Source organism: Oncorhynchus nerka, linkage group LG4, assembly GCF_034236695.1.
Source record: "Oncorhynchus nerka isolate Pitt River linkage group LG4, Oner_Uvic_2.0, whole genome shotgun sequence".
Lineage (NCBI taxonomy): Eukaryota > Metazoa > Chordata > Actinopteri > Salmoniformes > Salmonidae > Oncorhynchus > Oncorhynchus nerka.
In genome coordinates, this window is record NC_088399.1 from 17,490,781 (window position 1) to 17,502,528 (window position 11,748).

An 11,748-nucleotide genomic window follows, 5' to 3' on the forward strand; every position below is an offset into this window, starting at 1 on the left:
TGTTGTCCTTCAGCCATTTTGCCACAAGTATGTTTGGGGTCATTGGTCGTAAATGGGTCTTCCAAATAGACAATCTTTAACTTCCTGACTGTCTTGATGTTGCTTCACTATATCCACATGATTCTCCTTAAACATGATTCAATCTAGTTTGTGAAGTTCACCAGTCCCTCCTGCAGCAAAGCACCCCCACATGATACTGTAACCCCCGTGCTTCACGGTTGGGATGGTGTTCTTTGGCGTGAAACCTCCCCCTTTCTCCTCCTAACATGATGGTCATTATGGCCAAACAGTTTGATATTTTGTTTCATCAGAGCAGAAGATATTTCTTTAAAGTACAGTCTTTGTCCCCATGTGCAGTTGCAAACAGTCTGGCTTTCTTATGGCGGTTTTGGAGCAGTGGCTCCTTGTTGAGCGGCCTTTCAGGATATGTTGATATAGGACTCGTTTTAATGTGGATATAGATACTTTGTACATGTTTCCTCCAGCAATTTCACATGGTCCTTTGCTGCTGTTCTGGGATTGATTTTCACTTTTCGCAACAAAGTACGCTCATCTCTAGGAGACAGAACGCATCTCCTTCCTGAGCGGTATGATGGCTGTGTGGTCCCATGGTTTTTGTACTTGCATACTATTGCTTGTACAGATGAATGTCGCTTTGAGCGTTTGGAAAATACTCCCAAGGATGATCCAGACTTGTGGAGGCCTACAATTTCTTTTCTGAGGTCTTGGCTGATTTCTTTTGATTTTCCCATGATGTCAAGCAAAGAGGCACTGAGTTTGAAGCGAGGCCTTGAAATATATGCACAGGTACACCTCCAATTGACTAAAATGATGTAAATCAGAATCTTCTAAAGCCATGACATTTCCTGGAATTTTACAAGCTGTTTAAAGGCACAGTCAACTTAGTGTAGGTAAACTTCTGACCCACTGGAATTGTGATACAGTGAATTATAAGTGAAATAATCTGTTTGTAAACAATTGTTGGAAAAATTACTTGTCATGCACACAGATGTCCTAACCGACTTGCCAAAACTATAGTTTAACAAGACATTTTGTGGACTGGTTGAAAAATGAGTTTTAATGACTCCAACCTAAGTGTACGTAAACTTCCGACTTCAACTGTACATAGTTGTACAGAGAACCATTATCAGCAATCATAACTTCTGCGTTCCAATGGAACATTGTTAGCTAATCCAATTGTATCATTTTAGAAGGCTAATTGATCATTAGAAAACCCTTTCTCAATTACGTTAGCACAGCTGAAAACTGTTCTGATTAAAGAAGCAATAAAACTGGCCTTTAGACTAGTTGGGTATCTGGAGCATCAGCATTTTTGGGTTCGATTATTCTGAAACTCGTCAGCCTATTCTAGTTCTGAGAAATTAAGGCTATTCCGTGTGAGAAATTGCCAAGAAACTGAAGATCTCGTACAACGCTGTGAACTACTCTACAGAACAGTGCAAACTGGCAATAACCAGAATAGAAAGAGGGGGAGGCCCTGGTGCACAACTGAGCAAGAATACATTAGAGTGTCTAGTTTGAGAAATAGATGCCTCAACTGGCAGCTTCATTAAATAGTACCTGAAAAAACCTGTCTCAACGTCAAAAGTGAAGAGGCGACTCCGGGATGCTGGCATTCTAGGCAGAGTTGCAAAGAAAAAGCAATATCTGACTGGCCAATAAAAAGATTAAGATGGGCAAAAGAACACAGACACTTGGCAAAAGAACACAGACACTGGACAGAGGAACTCTGCCGAGAAGGTCAGAATATTCCTTGGGTTTACACCAATCTTACTAATACTGCACTGATCACACTCAAACAGAAGAGGCTGATGCTTGCAATTCATTTTTATTGTAAAGTTGTATGATATGAAGCAGGAAGAATTAACATCCAAAGGCCCATTTAGGGCCATGGCAAACTGCCTATCACAGACCCTCTCCCTCTTCCTCCATGATGTCCTCCAGCAGCTCATGAAAGCAATGCTGTCAATCCACATGGAAGCAGAACATAGAGTACTCCTGTAAAACAATTATTCCGTCAGGAATTAATCAAACAGACATTGAACAAATGGGATTCACAGTAATACATTAGTCTGAGAAATTTCAAACATGAGCCCCAGTTGTGGAGCCCCTATCCTCTCATCACAAGCCCAAGCACTTACCTCATCTGCTCTTCTGTGTTTTCCTCTTCCTGCCTCCCTCCCTTTCATCCTTTTCTATTGATGCTTCAACAGATAAAGAGACCTCATATGCCACAATCTGTTTCAGGAAAAAAACATCCGAAAGCCCACTTGAGGTGAATAATCACATGAGATCAGGAATTGTAGTGTTTGAGTCGAAAGACATGACCTAAACATACTTCTATCAACACTAATACAGTTGTCTACAGAGAACAGGCTTTGATAGTAAACACTTACCTAATGTAGTCATCCAGCTGTGCTCCTCCAACCCTCCCATCCTTTCCAATTGATGCTTCAACAGATCTGTTTCTTTGGCTGCTCTTTTCATCTATCTCAGACTTGAACAGCCTTAGAAAGAGGACAAAAGGAAACCAAAGCAACTGTAAAAGAGAAGTAGAAGAGGCAGACTTCCTTTCTTTTGATGTCTGTTGGTTATTTTTCCTGTGCTCTTGGTCTTCTCCTTTTCTGCTAATCCTTAGTTATTTAGATAGTTATTTTGGCCATATGTCCATCAGAAATCTAGTTCAATCTCCTCTCTATTACTCTTTTCACCTCTTTTCTCTGGGTCTCTGTTTATCTTGCCTCCCCCCTTGTGTTTTCCATAACTTTCTTTTGATCCACTCAGCTCTTCTTTACTGCTAATCTCATTGACCTTTTATCCCATGGTCCTTCCTGATTCTGTCCATCAGAACTTGAATTCTATATCTCCTACTTCCCTCCTGATAAACCACTCTGGTCTCTCTTCCTCCTCTCTCATGTTTCCTCCTCTTCACCCTCAGGCCTGGCTTCCTTATAATTTGTTCCTCCTTTTGCTTATTTTCTCGTTTTTTGTTTGTTTTTTCTCTTTAAAAAACCTCATTTGTTGTTGTTTATTTTCATCTATCAACATACCTAGGAGCATTGACTTGTACATTTCTTCTTTTGTCTGCTCCCTTTCTTTTGTCATCTACTCAAAAGTTGTCGATGCCTCGTCCGCCGCTTTCTTCTGCTTCTTCCTTGTTCTCCTCTTTGCAGACTGTGCGTGAGCGGTCTCTGGACGTTGCTCCCTCTCTTCCCTCCGCACAGAGGCGTCAGATGTAGACGCTGTGACCTCGTATGCCACCACCTGTTTTTCTCTCTGTGTCTGTCCTTTTTTCTGACACAGCGCACGCCTTTTTCTCTTTCAATCTGTGCATTCCTCTCTTCTCTCTCATACAGTTTCTCCATCTCCATCTTGAACCTGGCCTCGTGATCTTTTATTCTTTGAAGCTCTGCTCTCTTCTTATCCTCGTCCCGTATCCTTGTCTGCCTTTTCTGTTCCTCCTTCTCTTGTTCCTGCTGTATCTTCAATCTCCTTTTCTGTTCCTCTTTCCTCCTCTTCTCTTCTTTCTCTCGTGCCTTTTGCTGCATCTCCAACACCTTCATTCTCTCCTTTTCCCTGTTCCTCTCCTCCTCCATCCTCTGTTTCTCCATCTTTTTCTCTTCCTCTGCCCTCTTTTTCTCTTCTTTTACGGGCCTTTTGTTGCATCTCCTGCTGCTTTCTTTCTTTTTTCTCTCTCTTTTTCTCTTGCTCTTGTTTCTTTTTCTCATGTTCAATCTTTAGTTTCATCTCTGCCTTCTCCCTTTTCCTTTCCTCCTCATTCAATTTCTTCTGCCTCTTTTCCCACTTTTTGAGCTCTTCGTCCCTGGCTTTTTCCTTCCTCCTTTCAATCTTCATCATCTCTTCATTTCTCTTAGCCTCATACTTGAAATATTTGATCCTGTCTGCGTAGCTCATGGCATTAAGTTCTTCTATCCCTCGGCTTGCCATCATGGACATTGCATTGGCGGTTGCAAATCTACCTTCCCTTTTACCACTATCAATCTCCTTCCTGTCCCTCTTACTATAAGGATCCCTGTGTAGACATCTCTGCTGTTGTCCACTCATGCTCTCCTCACTTTCACTACTCCCCTCCTGACTTGTGTCCTCACTCACACTCTGAGACACATCATCCTCAGACGAGCACGAGGGAGTCACAGCATTCTCAGTGATGACGCGGAGCGCCTTGATGTAGTCAGCTTCTGTGTTCACTTTGTGAGCGAGCGGGCACAGCTCCTCGTAAATGGATTTCCATGTGAGTGACTCCTCACAAACGTCGTCAGGCAGGTATAGATCAGATGATTGCCTCTTGAGCACATTCACAACCTCTGCCAGGTCCTGTTGGGTGTCCCCCTGAGTGTCCTCTCGGGCGGCCACTGGCGTGGCCTCTGGGCTGGCCGGGCGCTCGGGGGCTATGGCAGGGGAGCAGAAGGCCTCAGTGTCATCGTTCTTGTCATCGCTGTTTGCCATTTTCTTCAGAATCTCTTCCTTTCTCTTTTGGGCCATCCTCTCTTTCAGCTGTGCTTTATACATGCTTGCAATTTCTGCTCCTCTCCGTTGAACTTCCTCAGACAATTCCTCAGACGATGCAGTCTCTGGCCTCTTAACCTCATCCTTGACCTTTGCCTGGCCAGTCAATGGGGACCTGGGGTGGACCTGCGGATGGGTCTGTCTCATCCGGGCAGGAGGGCCGGAAGCCAGGAGGTGGGATGGGACAGAAAATCGGTGTGAAGCGTGTGGGTGTGACGTCTTGGACGGAGAATGAGGCCATTTATCAGGGGAGGTGCAGCTCTGTGTGTCCAGAGGGGGAAAGATTGAGTGTTTCTTAGGTGGGTCCTTCTGAGTGCCGGCAGCATGCTGGTCAGGCTCCGATTGGCTGTTGGCGAGGTACCTGTGGTGGTTGTACCAGGGGAAAGCTGGCAGTGTTGGGGAGACGGGACAAATAATGGAGGAGGTGGAGCGCTGCTTGATCACCCCTTTATCCACCCCAATCTGTATGATGACAGACACACTTTTCTTACTTAATAACTTGATGGTTATTGTTATTACTATCTTAAAACAATTACATGTGTATGGGTAATAAATATCATAGAGAAAACATGTTTTATTACTGTATATTAGCCTATTAGGAAAATGGGAAGGTCCACACTTTTGGAATCATTCCAATTCAGAAATTCTTCCATCCCTTTACAACTTTATTCTAAGAATGCAGATCTTCCTCAGAATACTACCAGTGCAGATTCTATACCTTCTTAAGAATACTACCATGCAGAATGCAGACCTTCTTAATAATACTACCAGTGCAGAATTCTGACCTTCAGAATACTACAAGTGCAGAATGCAGACTTCTTAATAATACTACCAGTGCAGAATGCAGACCTTCTTAATAATACTACCAGTGCAGAATGCAGACCTTCTTAATAATACTACCAGTGCAGAATGCAGACCTTCTTAATAATACTACCAGTGCAGAATGCAGACCTTCTTAATAATACTACCAGTGCAGAATGCAGACCTTCTTAATAATACTACCAGTGCAGTGCAGAATGCAGACCCTTCTTAATAATACTACCAGTGCAGAATGCAGACCTTCTTAATAATACTACCAGTGCAGAATGCAGACCTTCTTAATAATACTACCAGTGCAGAATTCAGACCTTCCTCAGAATACTTCCAGTTTGCAGTTATTTTTCTTGCCTTCTTATTTCACTATTCTATCTATTTAGATCTCATTTCTGTGTATCAGGATTGGGAACATCTAAAGCAACTACATTACATCTACTTATATGAAAGTCTGATTAAAGAAAAGGGCTCTTGTTACCTCCTCCAAGAGTTGGTGCAGCCTAAATATTTCTCCATACAGCGCCTTAATCTCCTCATGTTTCCTCGCTCAGTTCTCCATGTCTCTCTAGCCAATCTCCAATGGGCGAGGTCAAGGTCATGGATATCCTCCCGCATGCCTAGTTCAACCTGGGTTCCCTTCTCATTTAGCCTCTTCTTTTCCTCTTCTTCTGGATAGAATCGGTGTTCTCCTTGTCCTGCCTACACACCTTTGGGGCAGTAGGGATATTGAGAATAGAACATGGTATATTTTATTTTACTCATTGGATTATTATGTGCCTTCCATTGTATTTCATTATTATAGAATATCAATAATGTTGACACTAGATCAAGCTGTAGTTTGTACAAAGTTTACACTGATTGGCCATACATGATTAGTCTGGACCACTTTAGTGGGTCGTAGATTTAGCCTGCAGATGGGACTTACATTAAGGCTTGGGAGTTGTGAGGAGTTGTGAGGCTGGTGTGTTCTGGGCCTGTGGAGTTCAGTAGTTCCTGTGCAGAAATCATCCTGTGCAGTCCGATTTGCCCATGGCTAGAAATGAAAATGATGACAAACATGCAGTCAGAAATGAGGTTATCATGGTCCAAGCTTGTTATTTTCAATCTTAGAAAAGCTCATAGGCCTATATGTCAAAGTGATCATTTTAATCATTTTAATTCACTGGAGTTTTGACTATGGGGGTGGTGAGAGAAAAGATATTCTAACCATTCTTATGATGAGCCTTGGAAAGGAGAACTTTCCCATAGTTCCTTCAATTACAGTAATCCTGAAAAGATACAATATGGCTTAAAAATATGATTATATTATTCAAATCATCTAAATTAAATTGTGCCACAATGTAGGCCTTTTCACACTAAATCACAAGTGGTCACAACTACTTACCACCAAAATAACCATCCAAAATATAGCAATGATTTTGACCCTGAATTGAACTTGTAAGTGTTGCTGTAATATGACAGTAATGCTATGGCAAACCTTTTTAGGCTGTCATCATACCAGAATACAATCATTTATGACATCACAATTGTGATGTAATGTGTGCCATGGGAAGCCACACCCACCATGACAGACAACAAATCACCAGAGCCACACAGGCCTATTAACCAATTAATCCACTTCTATGTTTGAAATACAGTATATTTAGTACTAGTAAGCTCATAAACATAGTAAAAACCACACTGTAGCAATGTGTATAACTTCACAGCTACTGTTCATGATGCATCATGAGTGGCTGTCCTCTGATGGGACCCTATTCCCTACATAGTGTACAACTTTTGACCAGGGCTGATAATGTACTTTATAGGGTTGATTTGGGATGCACATAGGACTATGTAAAAGTACCTTTGTTCGTCCTCATATTCAATTTTGCTTTGACATTAACTGATTTTTACAAAGTGAAAATTATGGGACAACAAGAAAGACATGTATTCATAAGAAAAACTGTATGTGTTGTAAATTCAATGTAGATTCCAGTTTCAAATGGTAGACATTGTAACTCTTCAGGATGTGGCAGAGTATGAAAACCTTTGCACTGTCTCTGATGCAGGTGTTTTTTCTCCCACTCATTATGACATCACTGTGACATCATATGGTGGACATTTTCCCTGAGTTTGGCATCTCCGGGGATAATATGCTGTGTGCACACCACTTTCACACATATGCACTAGTGCAATCATTGTAGTTCCTCTTGCATGAATGTATAATTGCAACATTACATCATTTTTACAATTGTGTGTCTTCCTATGGGACTCCTAATCACGCGCCGAATGTGACACAGCCTGGATTCAAACCAGGGACTGTAGTGACGCCTCTTGCACGGAGATGCAGTGCTTCAGACGGCTGCACCACTCGGAAGGCCAATATAAACGCATCTTCAAAGAATTTACTGAGTTACAGTCCATATATAGGCCAATTGAAATGAATTAATTAGTCCCTAATCTATGGATTTCACATGACTGTACAGGGGTGCATCCATTGGGTGGGCCTTGGAGGGCTCACCCACTTGCAGCCAGGCCCAGCCAATCAGAATGAGTTTGTCCCCACAAAAGGCATTATTATATGCAAATACTTGTCAGCCTCCCTCCCAGCGTGGCTACAAATTCTCTAAAAGGATGTTCGAGGCACCTTATGGTAGAAAAAAATTTTAAAATATTTTTATTTCATCTCATGAAACATGGGACCAACACTTTACATGTTGTGTGTATATTTTTGTTCAGTGTACATTTCCAAGGCAACAAATCCTCTAAAACTAACCTTCTCTGGGGTAGGCTAACTCTGAGCTTTCTCATATATCCTGAATGAATTGTCTGATTTGCGAGTTAAGGACCAATGAAATCAGATTGATAGGAGTGGGGAAAAAGGGGCTTGTGTATTGATAAGCACCTCAAAATAAGTTAACAATAGGTAATAAAATATGTCACTTTTGCCCATAAGATGGCTCTAATTTTGACTATTTTCAAATAGCCTGATGAAATTTACAATAACTTTTCTAGAGTAAAGACGTCCCCATATATAGGTTCAGTTTGCTCCAAGCAGAACTGGGCTAGGCGATGCAAACTTCTGTGCTCACACTCCCTAAAGACCTTCGCTTGAAAAACTAGAAGAAAGAGCCAATATTACTGTTTGTCTATTTTGAGCCACTGTAGTAACAATATAGCCAGAAACACTTCCTCAAAATAGATACATCAAGAAATCTATATTGAATTCTTTACGTTTTTGCAGAGGAGGTCTTAGTCGCAATTAAACATCATTTTTTGCAGTAATTCTCAAGTGGATGATAGCAAACACTTCATTGAAGAATCCCGTCCATTGTTCCCACCCCTACTGTAAACCAATCACTGATGAAGGGGTGTAGACTTTGACTACTAAACTTCCACTTGCCTCAACAAAAAAACTGGTGCACGCGAACAGTTGAAAATAACCTACCGAACACCAAAATGAACAAAAACTTCACAAAATGTATAAGCTTAAAGTGTTTTGACTGGGAAGCATGTGACAGCCTTTTACGGAAGGTGGACGAGCAAAATCCACCATCGTAGTACGGATGAAGCCTGAGCTGGAATGTGAAGCTGGCTAGATTTAAAAAAACCTGGGTAGATCTAGCTTGCTTCTTGGTATACCACTCTGGGAAAAACTTGGACTTACGACATGGGCTCTATGCTACATTATGGACAGTACTGTTCACTACTCTATACTATGGATGCACATTACCACTGTCAATAATGCACTATACATGAACACTAACACTGTCTACACGGTTTCCCACAGCAGATATTTATTTTCTGTCAATGGGGAGCCCACCATCATAGCCAAGATCCACAATAAGATATCAGAGATGGGCCAGAGAACACACAGGATTGAACTAAACATCCAGAAAGTCTGACCGCTCTACAACTGTGGCTGTATGACATGCCGTACTCTTTTTGAACAGACGGCATCAGATACATGGCCTACACATACTAAGACAGAGGAGCGCTGTTCTGCTGTCTCAGATGCTTTATCTGAGGTTGATGTGTCTTTATGTCAATAGTGTGCAACTGCAGCCCACATTTCAGGGGTGTCTCTGCATGAGGGCATTCCTGCATCTGCTACATTATGCACAGTACTGTTCACTATATACTATGGATGCACATTAACACTGTCTATAATGCACAATCTGTTGTTGAGGTTGATGACTTAAAAACAAGTGCTCCCAACTGCATCTGTTCTGGTGACACAGGAGTTTGAAGTGGAGGGAGTACAGGGCTTAGCATGTCCCGCAAGGCGGCTAAAAAAAATGTTTGACTTGGAAAAGTTGAATATTTTCAGGAGTCAGGTAATTGTTTAAGGGAGGAGGATTGGAGGGAAAGAAAGATGAGGTTGAAAAGACTGAGGGAGGCAGAGGATGGGTTTGTATCTGTTGAAGATAGTAATGACAAGGGAGAGGGAATGTCGAGGAAGATTGGTATCAAGTTGAAACAAAGTGGGCCGGACACCAGTTTGAGTTCTGGAGGTGAAATGGAAGGGGCAGAAGGTATTGTGAGGAGCTTGGAGCCCAAGCCTTCCATTGATGGGCATGGCTATGATAAAGATATGATTGGTTCAGTGGGAGTAAGCTTTTTGAAGAAGGTGGAACCAGGCCTTTGTCTGATCCATGGTCGGTTTCAAGTTGGTTGGAAAAGATGGTGGGTGCCATTGAGTCGGTGAAGGTAACCCTGAGTGGAGGTGTCTGGTGCGAGAGAGGCAGTGTAGAAAAGGCCCATGGAGTTGGTGGAATAATCCTTTAATTCATTGCCATTTACTCAGCTGGGCCAGGGCGCTTTAATTAGGTCAGGTGGAAATGTCCGACAGATCTCAACTCCATAAAAGGAGGAAATTGCCATCGCCTGATCTCGCTGCTTTCTCTTCCTTAACTCCATCTCATCCAGAAGTTCTGTGCGTCCATGAATCCACACTACTCAGTAAATATACCACTTTATGGTTAAAGGAATTCCTGCCTCAGTCTCATCCATTCCTCTGTCACCTGACACGTGACCACCTGTTCACCTTCACTGTCAGTCATCCTACCTGTCCAGCTACCCACACAGATTCCACTAATCTTTCAATGGTCCTTCGAGCCGGATGATGACTGAACCAAAGACAGGTGAAAAGGAAATGAAGGCGGAGAGGGAAGAATTGTCTCCACTGGAAGGAAGAAGAGAGGGAGGAGAGAGCAGCTGAGGGAAAGGTCTTGGAACAAAGGAAATATCCAGGAGCTAAGCCTAAAGCAACAAATGCTTCATCCTCAACTACCAGCAGCACCAGAAGAACCAGGCAAGCACCTGGTTATCTTAAGGATTATGTGGTCGAGGTTCCGACATCAAAGGGCAAGCCCACCAGAGCTCAAAGAGTTGATGGATCAACTATACGTTTCAGCCATCAACCATCCCCTCTGAGCCAAGGACCGGAAACTGCTTTGGAGCAGGAAAGTGGTCTACGTGAAGAACCTATGGAGGAGGTAACTCCCACTGCACAGGTCGACCAGCTTCCAGAGGCAGGCTCCGCTCACCCCTTAACTAATGGGAAATCGTCGAAGCACTCTAGACGGAGTGGGAGTTCGACCAGTGGATACCCCTTTGGAAGTGGCCATGGCTGTTATGCAGGTGAGTGAGGACCCAAAAGCGGTTTAACAGAAACAGAGTCCTTTAATGTCAAAACACAGGAAGACATAGATCCTCTTCAGATGTATTGAATGGCAAAATAGACAACCCGCAGAGAGGGCGACAAATAAATCATAAAGTCCTTCTGATATTACAGAAGAGTCCCCTTCTTAGCAGCAGAGAGAATAGCAGGGTTAGCGGCGACAGACTGCTGGTCTCTCTGGGTAGGCGCGGGTTGTAGAGGACAGAGGTACCTGATCACACGTAGCATCAGAAGAACAGGCAGATTCCGACAGGACGAGACAAGGGTGAAGCAAACGAGACGATAGTTTGGTTCTGGCATGAGAAACTCAAACGAGAATCTGACAAAGACAGAAGCAGGAACAGAGAGAGAAATAGAGAACTAATCAGAGGGAAAAAAGGGAACAGGTGGGAAAAGGGTGAACGAGGTAGTTAGAGAAGATGAGGAACAGCTGGGGGAAGGAAAGGAAGAGAAGGTAACCTAATACGACCAGCAGGGGGAAACGGGAGTGAAGAGAAAGAACAGGAACAAGACATAACATGACAATACATGACAATGGCAGCAGCCATTCACTAGCCCTCAGCGATTCACAGACCGCTGTCCTACAAGAGAGGATGAAACTATTAGCTTTGGAGGAAATTGAGCGTCAGATTGAGGAGGAACGACAGGCTGACGAACGATGTCACCAATTGATGTGCAGGCCCGTAGAGCTCTACAGGAAAGGGAATTCATTGCCAAGGACCTGG

At 42.9% G+C, this 11,748-nt stretch overlaps 1 protein-coding gene across 1 annotated transcript; it reads right to left on the reverse strand.

Annotated features, from left to right (window-relative positions):
* Positions 1-1,843: 1,843 nt before the first annotated feature.
* Positions 1,844-6,025, reverse strand: LOC135571378 (uncharacterized). The gene is given in 8 exon segments (XM_065017287.1): positions 1,844-2,019; positions 2,163-2,259; positions 2,418-2,528; positions 3,072-3,338; positions 3,341-3,669; positions 3,671-5,010; positions 5,840-5,895; positions 5,898-6,025. Coding segments are annotated over 5 exon segments (2,016 nt in total). The 5' UTR covers positions 5,977-6,025; the 3' UTR covers positions 1,844-2,019; positions 2,163-2,259; positions 2,418-2,528; positions 3,072-3,126.
* Between the last annotated feature and the right edge of the window lie 5,723 nt (positions 6,026-11,748).